This window comes from Muscardinus avellanarius, assembly GCF_963383645.1.
Source record: "Muscardinus avellanarius genome assembly, chromosome: 14".
Classification (NCBI taxonomy): domain Eukaryota; kingdom Metazoa; phylum Chordata; class Mammalia; order Rodentia; family Gliridae; genus Muscardinus; species Muscardinus avellanarius.
This window is the reverse complement of record NC_137800.1, coordinates 25,152,487-25,174,273: the sequence shown is the minus strand read 5'-3', so window position 1 is coordinate 25,174,273 and position 21,787 is coordinate 25,152,487. Positions and strand designations below refer to the sequence as shown.

The 21,787-nt window shown below is 36.5% G+C and overlaps 1 protein-coding gene across 1 annotated transcript in view; it reads right to left on the bottom strand.

Annotated features, from left to right (window-relative positions):
* The window catches only part of GALNTL6 (polypeptide N-acetylgalactosaminyltransferase like 6), a gene marked incomplete at both ends in the record, with an annotated part of 1,089,171 nt that overhangs the window by 87,770 nt on the left and 979,614 nt on the right, over positions 1 to 21,787 (bottom strand). Inside the window, one exon of the mRNA XM_080710675.1 lies at positions 8,429 to 8,536. Coding sequence (XP_080566801.1) covers positions 8,429 to 8,536 — 108 coding nt within the window. The remainder of the gene's footprint in view (positions 1 to 8,428; positions 8,537 to 21,787) is intronic.

Here is a 21,787-nt window from a genome sequence, read left to right as displayed (position 1 = left end):
AATACTTCCTCTTCTTTTAAATCACAGTTCTAATGATAATCTATTCTGGAAATAGAAGCCCAGAGGTACCTCTGATCTGTACTCCCAGACCTATTTTATTTGTTTGTTTGTTTCTTTCTTTATGCCAGGGATTAAACCCAGAGTCATTCTACCTCTGAGTCACATGCCCAGTTCTGTTTTACTTTTTTGGGTCTTTGTTTTTATTTTAGAAACAAAATCTCACTATGCTTCAGAGTGCCTCATTAAATAACAGAGGCTGGCCACAAACCTGCAATTCTCCTATCTCAGCCTCCCAAGTACTGGGATTAAAATGTGTGCCACCAGTCTCAGCTCAAACACAAATCTTAGTTTCTCTGAACTAATGGTCCTGATTATGATGGTTAGGTAGAGTCTACACAGTCTAGCCATTTTGAATGCCAGAATATTCTGAGAATGAGAGAAGGGATAAAGGAGAATAATCAAACTCCTCTTACATACTATATTGATATAGAAGCAAAATAAAGAATGAAAAATAGGGCTGGGGATATAGTTTGGAGGTAGAATGTCCTGGGTTGAATCCTCATTACAATCAATCAATCAATCAATCAATCAGTGATGCACACTTGTAATCCCAGCATTTGGGAGGCTGAGATAGGAGGATTGCAGTTCGAGGATAGCCTCAGCTACTTAGTAAGGCCCTTTGCAACTCACTGAGACCCTGTTTCAAAATAAAGAATAAAAATATAGGTCTGAGGGTGTAGCTTGGAGGTAGAATGCCCTGGGTTCAATCCCCAGTACTGCAAAAAAAAAGAAAAAAAGTTTATTGGATTCAAGATGTCATTTTCTTTATCTTTGTCCCCTTTAATATTTACGTGTTAACCTTCCCCCTTTGCTCTTTTATTTTTATCCTGGCTCTTCCCATCCTACTAATAGTTTGAAGGAAAAGTCTGCCCTGTGGTCTGCATACAGGGTCTGCCAGGGTCTGCAAATTCACAGTTGCACTCCATAGCCCCCAAAATACAGTCCTTTGTGATGGTTTTTGACTGTTCATGCTTGGTATTTTGCCCATGCTGGTGCCCCTGCCCCCAAAGCCCCAGCGACTTCTTTTGTAAGGGCAGGAGGCTTAGAAGTGTGGTCCCATATGGAAAGAGATTGGTTCATAATCTCACCTCTACTCATATACCATTTAACCTCCATTCCTTTCACTGTGAGTTACATTTTCAAGAACGGTAGAATATCCTGTACAGTATGACTTGGGTGGGATTTTAATTTTAGTTCATATCCTGAAACTTGGGAAAATATAATTTGCCTCCTGTTCTTGAATGGTTGCCATAAGTGTCCAGAAGAAATTTTAGAATGAAAAATAAACTGAAGATACTATGATAGGTGAAACAAAAGTAAATGGTTCTGTGATTGTACTCTCTGGCACCCTTTATGGACTTGGGATAAGGGTTGGTTCCAATCTTTCTCCTTTGGGCATTAGAGAGGGCAGCCGTGTTGGCTTCCAGGAATGCCACACTCCATCTGCAGGACTGACCTCTGTGGTCATGGTGACCGTCTTGGGGACACTCTCATGCACCAAGGTGATCTCATGACTACATTGTCCTACAGTCCGCTGGCATGTTTAGACACGGCATAATTGCTCTCCAACTTTGTCATGTTCCTACTTGTTAGAATCATGTGTCTCAGGTGCTGTGGCTCAGTGTGTTGGTCCCCAAACACACTGGAATTACAGAGGCATCGGTGATCGCCTCAGGAGGGCAAAAATTGGTGCTCCTTTGGCAGAGGGCTCCACTGTCAGAATAAAAGGGTTTCCTTGAGACTGTCCCACTTATTCCCCCTTCCCAGGCACATCTGGCTGTGCAAAGCATCACTCAGTCACTCAGTGAACCTTCTCTGAGCATCTGCTTTCTCTTCTGTGATGAAAGACAGTCAGTATCATCCCAAAGAAAGTATGATTGTCACCATGGCAGCTGGTGATTTTCTTGTCCCTTAACTTGAGATGAAAATTCCTTCCCTCAGGGATTTCTCATTTATGCCCAGTGAAAATGTACCACAACTGTGCCCCCATGTACTGACCTCAGGCCTGAGCTAATTCAGGAAAATATCAAGGCTTACTAATAATAGGGGGACACTGATTCCCAGATGAAGCTGAAATGTCTATCATCATGCCCTAGAATTTTGCATTTTGTGATAAATGACATAGAGATGCTAAATTTTGTTTTTGACAAATAAGGTCATTAAAAAAATCTACTGTTCTGAATCTTGGCATAAAAAAGAAAGGAAAAAGCCTATATCACTGCATAAAAGAGGCAATACTAAATTAAACAGATGCAGCTTTGTGATTCTTATTTTTTGCAGTTCACTGACACTGGGGGAAAAAGTCCAGAAGTTGTCTCTGGAAGCTGGTCCTATATTTGGGACCTCTATTTTACGAAACCTATCGATTTATTTGAAGGATACTTAAAGCATTTGTTTAAGTTCTTTAATTTGAGAGGACTGAAAGTCACACCTATGTTACCACTTCTTACATCTTATATCTTCTTTTACATCTATCATCTATCTATCTATCTATCTATCTATCATCTATCTACATATTTTTTGGTGGCACTGGGGTTCCTGGAAACCCTTCTACCTCCGGGCTACAATCCAAGACCCATTTTTATACTTTTATTTGGAAATAGGGTCTCTTAAGCCAATGTGGCTGGCTTCGAACCTGTGCGATCCTCCTGTCTCTGCCTCCCAAGCGCAGGGATTACAAGCGTACGCCACCATGCCCGGCTACACACACACATATATATCTTTTTGATACATTTCAACAATTATTTGTTGTCTTGTATTATCTTCTAATAGAAGGGCATCTTGTCTCTTCTAACTAGATTGTAATATTAGATAAAGAGGGTATTAAATAACATTACTTAATTTTACCTCTAATAGTTTACATCAGGCTACTGTTTATGGGATTGTGTGTGTGTGTGTGTGTGTGTGTGTGTGTGTGTTTTGGAAGCCTGTTAGAATCATCAACTTAAAAAGGTACATAAATGAAAGGTGTAAATTTTTGAAAAACTAAATGCAGTTTCATAAAGTATTAAAAACAAGCCTTTGCGATTAAGTCTCCATCTTCCTTACCATTTCCCAAGAAGGCTAGAAACTGGAAAGATTAAAATATCTATTGAGTAGATGAGGCCCTGCATTTCAAGCACCTTGATAGTCTCTCATCACTTTTGATGATTTAGTAATAATGTAGGTAGGGTGTAGCAAGGTAGTTGAGTTTCTCCCACAAAATATCAGCATTGTTTTTCATTTTAATATACTTCTACTTACTTAAAAAAGTCATAAAATGTTCCTTGCAGTGACAGTTGAGCTTCAATATTTATGACTTTCTGATTGCTTTAGCAGTTTAGGAAAAAAATTAAAATGAACCCTCAAGTAAAATTTAAGTGAAAAAGATTAAAACTCAGAATTATGGACTTTTTTATTTGAATGAATACTCACTGCTTCCTCAAAGTTTTATATGTCAGTCCTAGTTTCCCTATTTTTGACAGTTCTTGAAAAAGTACTTCATTTTTCTCTTGAAAATATATGAACAGTTTTTTTTTTTCAATAAAACTATTTGGATAAACACACTTCCCCCACTTAGCTTTATACTCTACTTTTGCCTACAAACCAAGCATACATACCATCCACCCATCCTGAAAAAGAGGGTTTCATTTTGGGGCACAAAATGGGGAATATACTCCCGGATGGAAGTGGATACATGACAGAACACCATTATCTTTCAGATATTCTTAACTGCTGTGATCTATGGTATCCACATGGCTGATTTGTGATGTGTACTAAAATTGTTTTATCTTTAACATTCTTGTGAATTATTTTTCTGACCTATATCTATTAAGTGTTATGATTAAGTAAAACCACTAAATTAAAACTTATGATTAAATTGTTTTTTTGAACAAAGATTTGAGTGCTCAGTAAATACTTTTCTGGGTGTTGGGAGTCTAGCAGCAAAATATCACCAAGTTAAACTATATTTATTTATCCCAAATGCAACTCTTTAATCATTTAATGATTTTGTGATTGTTTTTTTCCAGTTGTATTTTCTATAGCTGTTTAGAAAAGTATATTAATTTTTTTTTGCGGGGAAAGAGGAATTGTATTTCCCTTTAAGTTTCATGTGATAAAAGTTTATGACTATAAACTCTAAATGCTACAAAAAGATAACAAATGTCAAAAATCTGAAAGAAGAATAGACACTGTTGACAATCTCAGAAAGGAATGAAGAAGAGCAGTTTCCCATCCAAGAGACTCATTGTAGATGAAAATTTTATTGTATCTCATTAAAATGTTTTGCTAACAACTTAAACTCATAGCACCTTTTTCTTAGGTTTTCTGATGAATAAATTCTTTTAAAAATATCTGAGTGCCTACTGAACACTGTTTCAGTTGTTGGGGTTAAAGTAGCAAATACCATAGATGTAAAAATCTTTGCCCTTCTAGGACTGATATTCTAGTGAATCCTAATGAACTAGCTTGTTATTCGTATTATACAAAAGCTTATTATGTGAGGTTATTGAGCTTCATATAAAACACTCCATTAGTTATAAATTGCAGTCTTGCTAGTAACAGAACTAAAATGAATAATTCAGGATTATATTCCCAAGTGAGCATTATGCAAAGGGTTGTGGGGAAAACATTGTTTTTCTGGATTTGGTACTTGAGCAGGAGCAGGTACATATTGTGGTGAAGAGCTGGCACCCAGCTCTGAGGAAAGAGCATGGAAAATAGGAAAATTGTTGGAATTATTTGGAGGCGGCTGTATGACTACATCCTCCCAGACATGCATGAAAATGTTCTAAAAGGCAGAAGAGGAAAGCACCCTTGCATTTGATCTAAGAGAAAGGTTATATTCAAAACAGTCTCTGGATGGACTTCCGGGAAGATGGCGACGGAGCAAAATGGGGCTTACGAGCCCTGCTAACAACCAATCTCTATTACCACAAACTCAGTGCCTTTCATAGCCAGAAAACACCATCAGCAGAGAAACAAAAAATGTAATTTTAAGGGACAGAGAAAAAGAGGGCTGGAAAAACGAGACACCAGAAACCAGACCACAGTGCTGCAGCCGGAGCCACGGCGTGAAGCGGCGGGCGCCATTTTGCCTTGCAGCACCAGGCTCCAGAGAGGAAGGGAACTCATAACGTAGCTCAGAAACCAGAGAGGAGATACACTGGCCTCACGCCCGAGAACGCGGCAGCAGCGCCTTACTGCTGGCGGCAGCGGCAAGTTCACTGGACAGCACCAGACCAACACACTCAACAACCTACCAAGCTCCAGAGAGGAGCGGCGGACAGCGAGCCGAGGTGAGCCGCTGCGGAACAGCCGGGCGGGATTCGGCAGATTTCTCTATGCAGGGAGCATCTAAAACTCCCAGGGGCTGGGCTCAGTGCACCCTGCAGGGACCCAGAGTGGAGTTCAAAAACAGAAAAGAAATATGCCAGCCTCACGGCCGAGTGTGCGGCAGCGGCGTCATATTGCTACTGGCGGCAGCAGCAGCGAATTCACTGAGTCCACGACAGCTCCATCTGCACACTCAACAGTGAGTCAAATTGGGGCCCCTAGAGGAGAAATCCCAGTACTGTACTCCCATGGACTTGACCCATTGGGGGAGTGGTGGTGGCAGATATATTACACCACAGGAGAACGCCCAACCTGGCACCCCCCATGGTCTAAAGCAGCCTCGATTGACTCCCAGGGTCTGAGACTCTGCGATACAACCCAGTAGAGGAGTAGTGGGAACTGAGATACCATAGACTCGAGATCCACAGCACCTTAAGTGAAATCGTAGTGACCCAGGGAAGAACCCAGAGAAGGCACAAACTTCCGAAATCATGGGAAAGAGGAATAACAATGGAGCAATGAATGCCCACAACCCCACAACATCAGAACCTGATAAAACAGAAATGCAGAGATTTATAGAAGATCAAATCAGGAAAATAACTGTAGAATTAATAGAGGTGTTTCGAAAAGAATTCAGAGAGAGCCAAAGAGAGATAAAGGATGCAATTAATGAAGTAAAGGCCTCAATTCAAAGTACAAACAACCGATTAGACCACATGGAGAATAGAATCTTGCTCCTAGAAGATGATCATTCAAAAAATGAACACATAGTTTCTCATTTAGAAAAAAAATCCGACAGCAGGAATCTGACATTGAAGAAATATGGGCCCATTTTAAGAGAGCTGACCTAAGAATAATTGGAATAGAGGAGAGAAAAGAAGATGAAACCAAAGGGATTAACAATCTTTTTAAGGAAATAATAGCAGAAAAATTTCCAAACATAGAGCAAGAGGTCGATACACAGGTCCAGGAAACTTATAGAACTCCCTTTAGACAGGATCAGAGAAGAGGATCCCCACGCCACATAATTGTCAAAATGACCAATGTGGAAGCCAAGCAGAGAATCTTAAAGGCAACAAAAACAAAGGGCCAAGTGACATTCAGAGGCAAACCAATTAGAATCACTCCAGACTTCCCAAACCAGGTCATGAGAGCCAGAAGGGCTTGGAGTAACATACTCCAAACTCTGAAAGAAAACAACTTCCAGCCAAAAATTTCCTACCCAGCAAAACTTTCTATCAAATTAGATGGGGAAATAAGAAGCTTCCACGACAAACAGAAACTGAAGGAATTTATGTCTTCAAAACCAGCGCTAGAGAAAATACTCAAAGAGATTAACTACAAAGAAGAAATAGGTAACACACACCAGAACCAGAGAAACAAGATTTTCCATCCAACAGACAACTAAGATTGGTTATCTGTGGAGATTCATTATTTATGTTAGTCTTTTACCTATCTCTAAATTGTATTGTTTGCTTTTATTGTTGCTAATTTTTAGGATTTCTAGTTGGAATATTAATATACCTTCAGATATAGCATTTGGAAATATTTTATCTCATTCTATCAGTAACTTTTAACTCTGTTTACATTGTCTTTGGATATACAATATTTTTTTATTTTTTAGGGAGTTTATTTACCCTTTTGTTGCCTGTGCCATTGAAATCATATCCAAGAAATCACTGCCAATTTCAATGTTGTGAGGTTTTATGACCCAGATTTTCTTCTAAAAGTTTATAGTATTAAGACTTATACTTAGGTCTTTTATCTATTTTGAGTTAATATTTGTATATGGTGTTAGGTAAGGGTCCAATTTTATTCTTTTTCATGTAATTATTATTTTTCAACAATATTTAGTCAAAAGATTATTATTTCCTCCACCAAATGTTCGTGGAAACCTTGTCAAAAATAACTTGACAATATATGGAAGAATTTATCTCTAGGCTTGTATTTAACTCCAATGGTTTATATATCTGCCTTTAGAACAGTACTACACTGTTTCAATTATTGTAGCTTTATATGGTTTGAAATCAGAAAATATACATCTTCTAGCTTTGTTCTTCTTTGAGATTGTTTTGGGTATCTAGAGTCCATATTCCATATCAGGATAGATTTTTTTTCTGAAAAAAAAATAAATGTATGATAGCTTCACCTAAGGAAAAGAAAAGAAAAGAAAAAATATTCTCTTGTAAGAAAGAAAGCAAAAAGAAATATTGAACTGTTATCTTTTAGTCATCAAAAGCTTGGTATCAGACAAATGAAACTGTTTTGTGAGATTATCATTGTTAATATTGGATAAATTGCTATAAAACTAGATGTCAACCACTAAGCCAAGCATGGGAAGGAGGGATGGGGAGGGAACGGGGTGAGGATCGGGTAGGGGCTAACTGGGCGATGTGTGCATGTATGTTTACAAAAGTATTTTCTTTATACCATATGATGTATGAATACATTACACCAATAAAAAACAAAAACAAACAAACAAACGAAAACAAAACAGTCTCTGAAAAAACAAAATCAAGTCTTGCCTGATTTTTTAATTTTGGCGATGGGGGTAAAAGACTATGCAATTGGCCCTAGTTATGAACAAGAATCAGCCAGATTTGGGGCCTCTGTTTTCTCCTACCCCCACTCTTGCCCCTTTTTCATATAACTAATTGCATATCCTGATGATTATGTTGGGGGGAAAAAACCAGTTGTTCGTTCTGTTGACTTGTGTTTACCGCCTATTCTGCTATTCCATACACAAGCATGAAAGCGCTCCTCACTAAGCCTATACTTTCTGTCTGCAAAATAAAGTTAAGTACTAACCTCAGAAGGTAATGGGGAAGATTACATATAATGCATGCGAAGCTGCTTTTAAACAATTAATAACAAGATTTTGCATAGTAGTTAATACTTCCGTAGGCAATGGACATAAAACACTGAGAAACACAGGCAGTCCCTATATCTGAAGTTTCTATCAGACTGCGCCTTAGATTAACCCACGGATGAAGCTGATCATCTCTGTGGAAAGTCACTTCAGCCCAGCCTGACCTCAGGCCCAGTTACTCACTCTTGCCAGGCTGGTCCCAGATGGAACCTTGTAAGGGACGTACTTCCTGTAGATGTGACCAACTCTGGAGCAAGGAACGTCAAACATTTCTCCTCCACACATCCAAACCTAAAGAGGGGAAAGCATAACGAGAGAACAGTGAGTTTCACATAAAAAGAAGTTATTAGGATTTGTAAAATATAAATCTTTTCAATTCTCTAAATAAAGTTTCTTTTGTAAGTGGCTAACCAATAAATCATACACACACACACACACACACACACACACACACACACACACACACATATATATATATATACATATAATCATATATTTATGTATATAATTATATATATAATTTGGTGGTACTGAGGTTCCTAGAAGCCCTTCTATCTCCGGGCTACACTCCCAGACCTATTTTTTTTTATATTTTTATTTGGAAACAGGGTCTCTTAAGCCAGTGTCCTGTCTCCGCCTCCCAAGTGCGGGGATTACAAGCATGTGCCACCATGCCCGGCCTAATAAATCACATTTTTAAAACCTAGGTTCCCATTGTTGATTTGAGTACTTGATATCAGGAGGGAGGGAAATAGGGAGACAGGGTGGGGGGACACCAAGTACTCTGCGCATGCATGTCATTTTCAACATGATTTACATTAAGATGTGAGACTATAATACACCAATAAAAGCATAAAAATAAAACCTAGGTCCATAAAAGTATAGAACCAAAATACTAGTTCAGTTAAGTATCATTTTCATAGATAATATGCTGGCTTTTTAAAAAATTTTAGTAGATTGTCTCAGATACTCTATTGAACCAGTATTTAATGCTTAGACATCTTAATACATACACATACATATTAATTTATGTAGAGAGTACACATGTGTATGTTAGATAAATTTGTGAAATTATTTGAAAATATAACATTGCAATTTAAAATGTCAGTTTAAAAGTTTAACATTTAAAACCAGGGGTGGTGCACACCTATGTAATCCTAGTATTTGGGAGGTTCAGACAGGAGGATCACAGGTTTGAAGACAGCCTCAGCAATGTAGACTCTCATCAACCTAGCAAGAGCCTCTTCAGATTAGCCAATCACAAAAAAAGAAGGGTTATGTTTTCTCTCATCTGTATAAACCAAGGAGTAATTTGGATACAAGAGGATCTTTAGGTGATGGAGGAGAAACCCCAGTGGAATGAGGGAGGTGGTCTAGGGGAGGGTGAATTAATGAGGGAAAAGCTTCCACTGATGTTCTGTACAAACATGAGAGTACCAATTCCAATCTCGGTATCATGTATGGGGAAGCTGGGAGGGGGGGAAGGCAGCTGGGGGAAGCTCGCCAAGTGCCCTGTGGATGTCACTGTCAACCTGAACTACATTATGATGTGAGACTATAATGGATCAATAAAAACTATATAAAAATGACAAAAAGTAAGAGGCCTGGGGTTTGGAGGTAGAATGCCCCTGGATTCAATCGCCAGGAACACACACACACATACACACACACACACCTCTTATTTATTTATTTGTTTGTTTATTTTGGTGGTACTGGGGTTCCTGGAAACCATTCTACCTCCAGGCTACACTCCCAGACACCTATTTTTTATATTTTTATTTGGAAACAAGGTCTCTTAAGCCAGCACAGCCGGCTTGGAACCTGCGCGATCCTCCTGTCTCCGCCTCCCAAGCGGGGATTACAAAGGTGTGCCACCACGCCCGGCTTACACACAACATTTAAAATACAGAGTAGGCCGGGTGTGGTGGTGGTACCCTTGTAATCCCCACGCCTGGGAGGCGGAGACAGGAGAATCGCACAGGTTCCAAGCCAGCCTCAGCTACTTAGTGAGACCCTGTTTCCAAATAAAATATAAAATAGGTCTGGGAGTATATAGCCAGAGGTAGAAAGACTCTGGGTTATACCCCCAATACCACCACCAAAAAAAAAAAAAAAAAAAGAAATAAAAGAAAAAAATACTGAGTGGAATTTTTAGAATAGATGAGTTAATTAAAGAACAAAAAAGTATTGATACTTTATGTTAAATCTGTATTCTGAACCTCACAGCAGCATTAACATTAGAATTCACAGCTGTGTTCTCGTTCTCACTTCTCACCACCACCAATCTTTTTATTTATTTTGTTCAGATCATAATTGAGTGGTAAGGGCAGGGAGTAGGGTGCAGAGGGAAACATACCAAGAGACATTGCGTGAACATATGAATATAGCGCTTTGAACCTCACTATAATGTATAATTCTGTTGCACCAATACATTTCTAAAACAAGATCCTATTATTCATAATAAAGTAAAGGTTTCTCACCAAAAAAAGCAATTGGGTGGTGATGTGGATTTAGGAAATATTAAGGTCAAGGCATGTGTGAAAATGCTATACATATTTATATATATATATGTGTGTATATATATATATATATATATATATATATATATATATATATATATACTAACAGAAATCAGCTAGTTATATTTTACGATGACTACCCACCTGGACATATACTTAATTATGGTTCTATATAACAGACTATGTACTCTAAAAGGGTTTATTATCAAAACATAAATTTAGGCTTCGGAAGGCTATACTTTTGGCAAATTTCTTTGCATAAAATAAGATTAAGAAGAATTAGAGTGGGGTGTGGTGGTGAGCACTGATAGTCCCAGTTACTTGGGAGGCTGAGGTGGGAGGACTCTTAAACTCATGTGTTTGAGAACAGCCTGAAAAACATAGTGACACCTCATGTATATATATATATATATATATATATATATATATATATATATATATATATATATATATACACACACACTCTTCGGTACTGGAGATTGAACTCAGGGGCATTCTACCTTTAAACCACACACCCAGTCCTATTTTATTTTTTCTTTTGAAAGAAGAGTCTTGCTAAGTTGCCGAGGCTGACTTTAAATCTACGATCCTCCTTTTTCTGCCTCCCAAATATTGAGATTGCTGGTGTGTGCCACAATGCTTGGCAAAAATAAATATATTAAAAAATGGAGTTAGAAATATTGGGATGATTAATTTTATATATCAACTTGACTGGGCCATGGTGCTCAGGAATCTGGTTAAATATGACTCTGGATGTTTTGTGAATATGCTGGTTGGATTAGACTGACTTTAAAATCAGTGAACTTTGAGTATAGTGGATTACTATTCATAAAGTGGTTGGGCCTTATCCAACCAGTTGAAAGTGTACTAGAACAAAAGCTGACCTCCACTGAACAAGAAGGAGCTCTGTCAGGAGACTAATTCTGGACTTCAACTGTAACTCTTCCCTGGGTCTCCAGCCTGTCAAAACCCTGAAGATTTTGTGTACAACCATGTGAGCCTTTCCCCTAACATCTCTTTTCCTCCTGGCTTTCTCTGGAGACTCTTGACTAATACAGATGCACAGCTTATTTGAAGTAGAATCTAAAAAGAGATAAAAATTTTACATTTTCACTTACATTTCCTTCTAACTTCTTTCATTAAGAGAAATGACCCCTCCAAAAAGACTCATGGAACAAACATCATATGTGACTGTTAAAGTTCTGAACCTATGGAGGTTTCTCTCAAGTGGAGACAGCACTTATGATAACTGTAATTAAGTGGCTTATTTGTGATTTTTCTACATGATTTGCTTGGTGTTGGCCTCACCTCATTGGACTATAAGGTCCATGAAAATTTTATTCATTGTTTTATCTTTAGCTACCAGTGGAGGGCTCAGGACATAATAAATACTCAACAAATATTTGTCCAGTGATTGAGTATGAGCACTTTTTATTTAGAGGTCTTTAAGGCATTTCTGATATAATGTTGATTCCTACAACCTCAGGGTACTTAGAATTTTTTTCTCTGCCATGATATCACCATATACTTCTTTATATTTCAATATTTCAATAACTACATGTATTTCAGTAGAAATGTCCTGTTGTAGTTAGAAATAGAATGTCTTCTGAAGAGCTCATGCTATAATGTTCAGAGTGGATGCATTTTAAGTCATGGGGATTCTAATTTCATCAGTGGATAAATCCAGTGTAATGGATTACTGGGTGGTGGGATGTGACTGGAGAAGTTGGGTCCCTGGGAGTGTGACCTTAAAGACTATGCTTTTGTCTTTAAATCTCCTTGCTTTCCCTCTTTTGTTTCTGGTTTCTATGATGTAAGAGCAGAGTCTGTTCGTTCTCTCTCTCTCTCTCTCTCTCTCTCTCTCTCTCTCTCTCTCTCTTCCTGTCACCATGCTCTGAGCTTTGCAGATCGACCTGACATAAACTGAACTCTGGAATCTCCAAAGAACTGTGAGCAAATAAATCCTCCTTCTAAATTGTAGCATCAGTTATTTTGGATTATAGAAGTGAGAATGTTGGCTGAAACACATCTTCACCCTGACACAGTAGAGGGAAATGTTTTGGAAACAGTGTGGGAACATGGTTCATTCAGAAAGCACAACTGTTGTGGCATTTATCAGACTGTATATTTATCCTGAAAGACATTTGATATACTTATATTTTTACACAGGTTTATATTTTAAAAAGACATTTCCCAGTAGTATCATCTAAAAAAATATATGTCATGTTGTTCTGAACACATCTTAATTCTTGAAGAAAAGTTTTACATCTACAAATAATATGTCTTCTTTTGACAGCATAAATGTTTTGAAGAAATGTTATTTTACTCATGAATGAACACGTTTTTTTCATAATGCAGTTCAGATTGACTGAATAATTGTATGTTTGTCTTATTTTTAATCACTTTCCAATATCAGCCACACACTGGAATTTAGACATAAAGAATGTTAAATTGAATGGAATCATACAATTATGGTGATCAAATGGAATGTGAAATTAGTTTCAGAAAGAAGCTGATTGGCAGGAGGATAATAAAGAAACATTATTAAGTATAAGACAAAGCTGTATGAAAACAGTGATCTGAATTCTCAAAAAAATGATTTAAACATTCACCTCCTAAACTGGCTCTCTACTAATCTCTGACTCTTCTCTTTTGGCTCAAGCTATCCTGGCTTCTTTTCTGTTTTTTTTTTTTTTTTTTTTTTTTTTTGCCCCCTGAAAGCCGGATTCTCTCTTACTTTAGGGCTTTTGTACTGGCTCTTCCTTCTTCCTGGAATCTTCTTCTTCCAGAACTCCACATGGCTAACTAGAACATCTTTGAGGCTTAACTTTGATACTATTGCCCCAAAGACCGTCTCCTCCTCGACTCTCTGCACTCATCACCAGTTGTTGCTTCTGTTCTCAAAGAAAATACCATCCTGGAACTCACTAGATGCCTAACTAACCGTGTACAGGGCTTGCCTGCCTTCTCAACAAGGAACGCAATAGTCTGTGTCCTTCATTGAGTGACATAGCTTAAGCACAGGCACCTGAAACAAAGCTGGTGCTCTGTGTTTTTGAATGGAGTGATGACAGAAAGAATGATTGGCTTGTTAATTTAAATTAAGGCTTATTACAGACAACTCAATTGCTTTATGGTAGCCCAGTCTGTGGCTACCATTAAAAACAACAGCTGTGATATCTACTACGCCCAAATACAAAGTCAAGTTAAAGTCACTACCTTGACTTAATTTTCATTCACAAGTGGGTTTATTATAAAATAAAGAAATAGCCAATATAAAAAATGTAGATCACTATATATAGGCAAATATCTGGGACTAGAAAATATCATGAGCAGGCTAAGATTGAAATTCTGAAGACTTGATAGTCAACTACTTTAACTACTTTATCTATCTAGAAATTAAAATGCCAATTGTTAACTTGAAAAGCTTTGGTACATAGATATTGAAAAGAACTAATTTGTCAATAAATTACTTTTCTAGGTTAGATTAATAATAATAATAATAATGATAATTACTTTAACTACTTTATCTAGAAATTAAAATAATAATTAACTTGAAAAGCTTTGGTACATAGATGTTGAAAAGAACCAGTCTGTCAATAAACTACTTTTCTAGGTTAGATATAATAATAATAATAATAATAATAATAATAATAATAATAATGTCCCTTTTGGTCTGACTTGATCTACAAAGAGCATGGAAAGGTACATTGCTTTGCCATTTTGTCAGAACCCTGGATTTTGAAGTTATTCTTGAAGACAGGAATAAAAACAACATACAGCTGACTTTTACCTTTTCTGACTACTATTTTCTATTTATTGATCATGATATCAAGAAAGTAGAAACTGGAAAATGTACCTGTAGTCTTTAGTGAAGATATGGTGATTTTCTTCCTAAGGAAAAAAATCTCTAGTTTCTTGAGCTATCTGCTTAGATTGTTTTTAAAGTAAAAAATGCTCTGTTGTGTTGGTATATTAAAAATTCTTCCCAAGCTATCTTGCATTTAGTGGGTTTGTAGATGTCTGAGAGGCAATGACAGGGATTCAGAGAATACCTTATTCTCAGGGCGCTGCTTTTAAGGTGCGGTGCTCGTATCCACAATAACGTTAAGCAGTCTTAAAACAGTGATTGGGGTGGGGAAGGGAACTTAAAAAGGTAATAAAATTTGGTTTACTTGAAATGTTAAGTTGTGGGGTGGAAATTTGAACTTTATTTATTTTTTTGGTAATGGGTACTGAACCCAGGGGCATTACACCTCTAAGCTATACCCCCAGCCCTATTTTTCTTTATTTATCTATCATTCCTCTGTACTGGGGATTGAACTCAGAGGTGTTCAACCTCTGAGTATACCCCTAGCTCCCTTCTTTAAGTTTTGTAAAACAGAGTCTCTCTAGGTTGCTGAGAACTTGTTTTCCTTAAACATATGATCCTCTTGTCTCAGGTATCAAAGTACTAGGATTATAGGTGTGTACCACCATGCCTGGCTGCTTAGATTTTATTTTAATATAGAGTCTCACTACATTGCTGAGGGTCTAAGTTGCTGAGGCTGGTCTCACATCTGTGATCTTTCTGTCTCAGTCTCCAACTACTGGCCAAGGATTTGTACATCTTGAGAATGCTTTTGGGTAAAATCTGGCTAATTTACAATTTACTTTTTCCTTTAATTCATTCTTTTGTAGCTTAGAAAGTGCATCAGAGGCAAAATGTTTGATTTTTACCATATTTCCATATTCCTCTGGATTTTGTCTATTGCTTAAGATTTCTGGATTCACCACCTGCTAAAATAAATAAAAGTTTCTTAGACATTTTTTGAAGTTGGTTTTCTATAGTGGAACATGACTTCCTTCTTTTAGAGAAATATCCAAATAGGAGAATTGGTGTCTTTTTGATCACACTGGAACCACTTGGCTGGTGGGGAAGAAGAAAAGGAAAGCTTGGGAGCCTTCTGTGGCTGCGTTGAGTGGTGAAAGAATTCTGTGGCAGGAATAAAGCTGATAGAGAGACCCCCAGAGGGAAAAGATTCAGAGAAAGAGTCCTAGGAGCATTTGAAGTCTGGAACTTTTTATAAGATTCATTTTTCCTGACTATTTCACAGTGTGTATAAATGGGCTTCTTTCTTAATTCCACCCCCTCCCAAAGTTAGAATGATGGGGGTTTTGTCCTCTTGTAAACCAAAGATTTAAAATAAAATAATATTTTTGAAGCATTGAGGGGTTGGGCAGTTTAACAGGACTCTGATAAATACCACTGTAATAGAAGAACTTTTTGGAGAAGCAAAGAGTTCTTTTTAGCTTCAGTTTGGAAATTTATTTTTAAATTTTATTTATTTTTGATTAATTTTTAACAACATTCATTATGAAGATGTTTCACCAAATTAAAAAATGTGAAGACTTTGCAAGCTATAATAGATTTTGCAAATTATTTGATATTGAGAAGTCAATGTACTTTTTTGACTTGGTACAGTGGATCTGCTGTAATTTGGGAAGTTACTACCCTGTACTGAGCCTAATTTTGATCTTCTATACAGTTGAGTTAATGTACCTACTGTATATGCGGGTTGTAAGAACTAAGTAGTACACACAGCATCCTGGGTGGCACATATGCATGCTTAGGTATGGTGGTCATATGATAGAGTCTACTTAGTGGACAACCTTCTTCCAGTATCTTGGGGGCTATATGAGGTCGTTATGGTATGTCCACGTGTTGACATCAATGAGAGGGATCAGATCCATGCCAACACGCTTGTCTGTGAATGTGTGCCTTGCAGAGGTAGGAAATGTACTTCCAAATGTGATTCTCACAGTTTAGAAAGGAAAAGGGAATTTTGGGTTCCAGTGTAAATTTGTTGGCCTTGGATAGTAGGCTCAACCTTGATGTAGAATATAAAAATAAAATCTCTGCCTCCAAAGAGATTCATTATAATATTGTCATTGGGATTTGGGTAAAAGGCTTGAGAACTATATGAAGAATTTTTGTAACTTTCTATAAAAATATCTCTTGAACTGGGAGGTGGGAGGCAAACTGACTTGATTTATATAGATTTGAACATCAGGAGCATTAAAGTGATTAGATTAACTTTTTTTCTTAGAGAAAAGAGCAATGAAAACAAGTTTGGAGACAAATTTCAATATCGAAATAAGATTTCAATAGAAGTCAAATTGACCTTAACACAGGTGCTGAATGCCATGCAAATGGTTCTGTCTTCCTCACTTTACAACTATCCATAAAAGTTAAAATAAAATTAAACAGGGGATTAGGAAAATGCCATCAGACATAAAGGAAGTAACAACTGGAAGGAATTCATACTTGCCGCTAGGCTTGTATCTAATAGACATAAAATTTAACTTGAAAATGCTCTGCTACACCTGAGGTACCTTTTGTCGGGTAATTGAAATGAATCTCAGACTGGCTTGTGAGACATTTAGCAGCTGTTTCTGTTTATCTTTGAGTTTCTGAATGAGTTTAGAGTCATTTTAATATTTTCTCTGGAAGATCAATTCTGGGAATGTTGAATTAAAATGGATAGTTTTATGTCACCTAGGCTAAATATTGTAGGGGAAAGCCCCATAGGAACAACTATAGATATTTTCCTGTGTGTTTGGAGGTACATGGTGTGTCATAAAAGAGGCTTCTGTCACATTTCAGATACAAAATACAACTAGACTTTGAAGAGCTTTGCAGGCTCAGAAGTAAGGAACGGTCTCTAATATAGCTGTCTCATAAAAGCAATGAGAAGGTATATAAAATATTTTAGAATCATCCTTGGCATAAAAAGGATTTCTAATGAGCACATTTTATAAGGCTAAATTTATTTCCAACACAACCATTTGTACAAAGCATCATCATGATAGTTTATGTGTGATAGCCTAAGGGAAAAGAGTGAACTCCTAAAAGGAGATTGCGTGGTACTCTCCTAGGGAGGCAAATAAATTTTTTTAGGAGCATAAATTAAACACCCCAGGAGGTTTTTGTGTTTTCAGGCAACTATAGAAAATGTGGGGAATGCTTATTAATTAAAAATGTAGGTTCTTTGTCAGTGGATTAGAAGCTTTTCTTAGAAAAAGTTAGCAAACATGGTGGCTGGGAATGAGGGGGCATGACTTGGGAACAAGGAAGCAACCCCTGGTTTCTAGCATGTCATTCATTTGCAGTTTTCTTAGAACTCTGTGGGTTGTGTAACACATGGAACATATGCTATAGAGGGTGCTGTTGACATCTGGATGAGAGGGATTTGAGGTTGGAGGAGTAAGAAGATGAGGAAAATGGGCCACCCAGGGTCCAGACCTGTGATAGGGCCAGGAATGAGAACACCAGTGTGCTGGTTCTCTATGATTGAGGATTTCTCAGTGGATCTAAATCCTCCCATTAGCTTAGAAGTTTGAGCCTGATTTATACTTGGATTTATTTTGGAGTTTGTATTTAAATAATCCTGAGATCTATATAAACATATATTCACTCATCAATACAGATTCATATGTATTTAAAGAGGCCTTTTCTGACTACAAGATCTAATGCCTCTCTATTAAGACCCCCAATGGTCAGGAAATTAAAATAAGAATTAATAATTTAGTTTAATGGAACACCATTAAACTAAAAAGTTTCTTCTCATCAGAGGAAACCATCAAGAGTGGGAGATCTTTCCCAGCTATTCCTCTGATAGAATATAGAAAGCACTTAAAAGACTCAACAATAAAACAAAAATCCAACAAATAATTCAATGAAGAAATGAGCAAAAAACTAAGTAGACACTTCATAAAAGAACAAATACAAATGGCCAATAAATTCAAGAAAGAAATGTTCAACATAATTAGCAATTAGGGAGATAAAATCAAAACTATACTTAGATTTCATCTAATCCTAATTAGAATGCCAACCATCAAGAAGTCAAACAACAATAAATGCTGGTGAGAATGTGGGAAAATAGGAACTCTTTTACACTGTTGGTGTGATTGCAATTAGTCCAGCTACTGTGGAGATCAGTGTAGAGATTCCTCAGAAAACTAGGAATGAATCCACCATATGCTATGGCTATACCACTCCTGGGTATCCTTCCAAAAGGATTGAAATCAAAATATTGTGAAGCGCTGGACGTGGTGGTGCACCCTTGCAATCCCCGCGCTTGGGAGCCGGAGACAGGAGGATTACGCAGTTTCAAAACCAGACTTGCTGGTTTAAGAGACCCTGCTTCAAAATAAAAAAATATAAAATAGGTCTGGGAGTGTAGCCCGGAGGTAGAAGGATTTCCAGGAACCTAGTACCACACACACACACAAATATATATATATGTATATATATATGTATATATATATGTATATATATATTATAGTGATATGTGCATATCCATGTTTATAGCAGCACAATTCATAAAATCCAGATTATGGAACTAGGTGTCCATCAATAGATGACTGGTTTACACAATTATGGGATATACACACAATGGAATTCTCTCTGTGTGTGTGTGTGTGTGTGTGTGTGTGTGTGTGTGTGTGTGTTTGGTGGTACTGGGGTTGAACCCAGAGGCCTTTTACCTCTGGGCTATACTCCCAGACCTATTTTATATTTTATTTGGAAATAGGGTCTCACTAAGTTGCTGAGAACCTCACTAAGTAGCTGAGCCTGGCTTTGAACCGGTGCGATCCTCCTGTCTCAGCCTCCCAAGTGCAGGGATTACAAGCGTGCGCCACTACACCCAGCTACACAATGGAATTCTACTCAGCAATAAAGAAAAAAATTATGTCATTTTCAGGAAAATGGATAGACCTGGAGAACATACATTAAGTGAGATCAGCCAGTCACAGTAAGTGAAGGGTCATATGTTTTCTCTCAAATTCAAAGCTAGGGAGTAATCTTGATATGAAAGGGACTTCAGATAATGGAGGAGAAGCTCCAGTGGAGTCAGGGAGGCAATGGAAGTAAGTGGGGCGGGTAGAAGGAGAATTAATGAAGAAACACTTCCACTACATTATAGACTTATGTGGAATGGCCATTGTTGATCTTAATATCATATGGGGAAGTGAGGTATTGAGAAATGGGGGGCCAGTATACAGAGGACAGGCTATTCTACTCTCCCTTCTTTGCACAAATGGAAAGATTTAATAAACATTATACCAGTGAAATGTAACTTCTTCCCATTTAGGGGCTTCTGCTTTATAATATGAGTAATTTACTTTTAGCATTTAACTAATGCCAGAAATTCTTTTTTATTCATTCATTTATTCATATACAATCTGTGTTTTCTCATACTAAATTCCAGGAGGTAGAGGCTGTTATTCCTATTGACTAATTGACTATGATACTTACAGTGTCTTTGGCATTGTAGACTTTTGATAGATATTTTTTGGATCCATGAATATTGTCTGCATGTCAAACTATGTAAAACATTATAATTGTATTTTGTTTTTACAAGTATACTAAATTATATAGCATGTAATATATTATCAAATATAAATAACACTTTCTATTTTTCATTTTTGCACATATTAATATAAATTGAGTTGTCATGTTCTTTGAAAAGGCCATAGTATAGCCTATAGTCTAGATAGGTAATAATCATAAATCTATCCCCTCGTGAAGAATATTTAGGTTTCTCCATTTTTATCAATAGAAGTAATATTGAGATAAACATTCTATAGTGTAATTTTACACATGTGTGAGTTTATCCATTGGTTACATGAATAGAAACTAAGTTGTTGGGCCAACACATGTACATATTTAAAATTTTGACAAATATTTTTAAATTATTCTCCATAGAGATTGTACTACGTTTTACTACTATAATTGACCATATTTGAAGCTATTTACCTAAGCCCTTCACAACTCTTATCATGTTTCATTGTTTATATTTTGCTGTGCCAGGGAATTAACCAAGGGCCTTGTGCATGCTACTCAAGTGTTCTACCACTGAGCCACACACCCAGTCCAAACTTACTCATTGTGACCTATCTAATACGTGAAAATATACCATTATGTTTCAATTTGCAATTCTTATAATTAAAGATGAACAACTTTCCATGGCTAATGAGTCCTTTGTATTTCTTTTTCTGTGAACTGTCCTGATTTTTTAATAAAAAGGATTATTATATGTTAGGGTATTAATTATGAATAATTTTTCTCAGATTGTCATTTGATTTTTGTCTTTTTTTACATACAATTTTTACATGGGTGATTTAATCTTTTCTTTAATTGCTAATAGCTTTTTATTAAGATCAAAATTAGAAGACTGTCTCCATTTAGTTATTCCATGATTACTGCAGCTATTATATTTATCATTTTTAATGGTTTATCTTCTTAGGCTCCTTTTTTGTATGAAGCATAATATTCAATTTTATTTTTTTCTCCCCAAATGAGTAATTGTCCTATATCATTTACTAAGGAAATGACTCTTTCTATTGATTTGAAATGTTACTTTTATCTAATATAAATTTCATATATTTATCTGGGTCTATTTTAATTCTCCTCCACAGATATCTGTGTTTATTCATGCACATTTTATTATATATTTTATCTGGTATGTTGAGCCTCTTATCATTTTTTACCAAAATCTTTTTTTTTTGGTCTTATTTATTTTCCCTTATGAACAAAAAATATTTTATTTAGCATACACAAAAATTTCATGTTGCCATTCTTATTGAGATTGCAGTAGATTTATGAGTATGCTTAGGGAGAATTATATTCTTTATGAATTTTCATCTATTTAACTATTTTTGTATACCTCAGTAGTATTATAACATTTCTTGTTAGGTCTGCACATTTTTTAAGTTAATTCAAAGTTGGTTTTCTTTCTACCATTTGTAAATGGCGTTTTGTTATTTATTCTTTGAATGATTGTTGTTTGTACCTATAAAATCTGTTGTTTTCTTTATATTTATATATTTACACATGTACACACACACACAGTTGCATGCACATGATGCACACACACTACCCAGCCAACTTACTGAATTTCTTATTATTTATAGTAGTTTTCCACTTCATTCATACTGCATTATTTAGGTAGGTCATATTACTTGCAATTGATGAAAA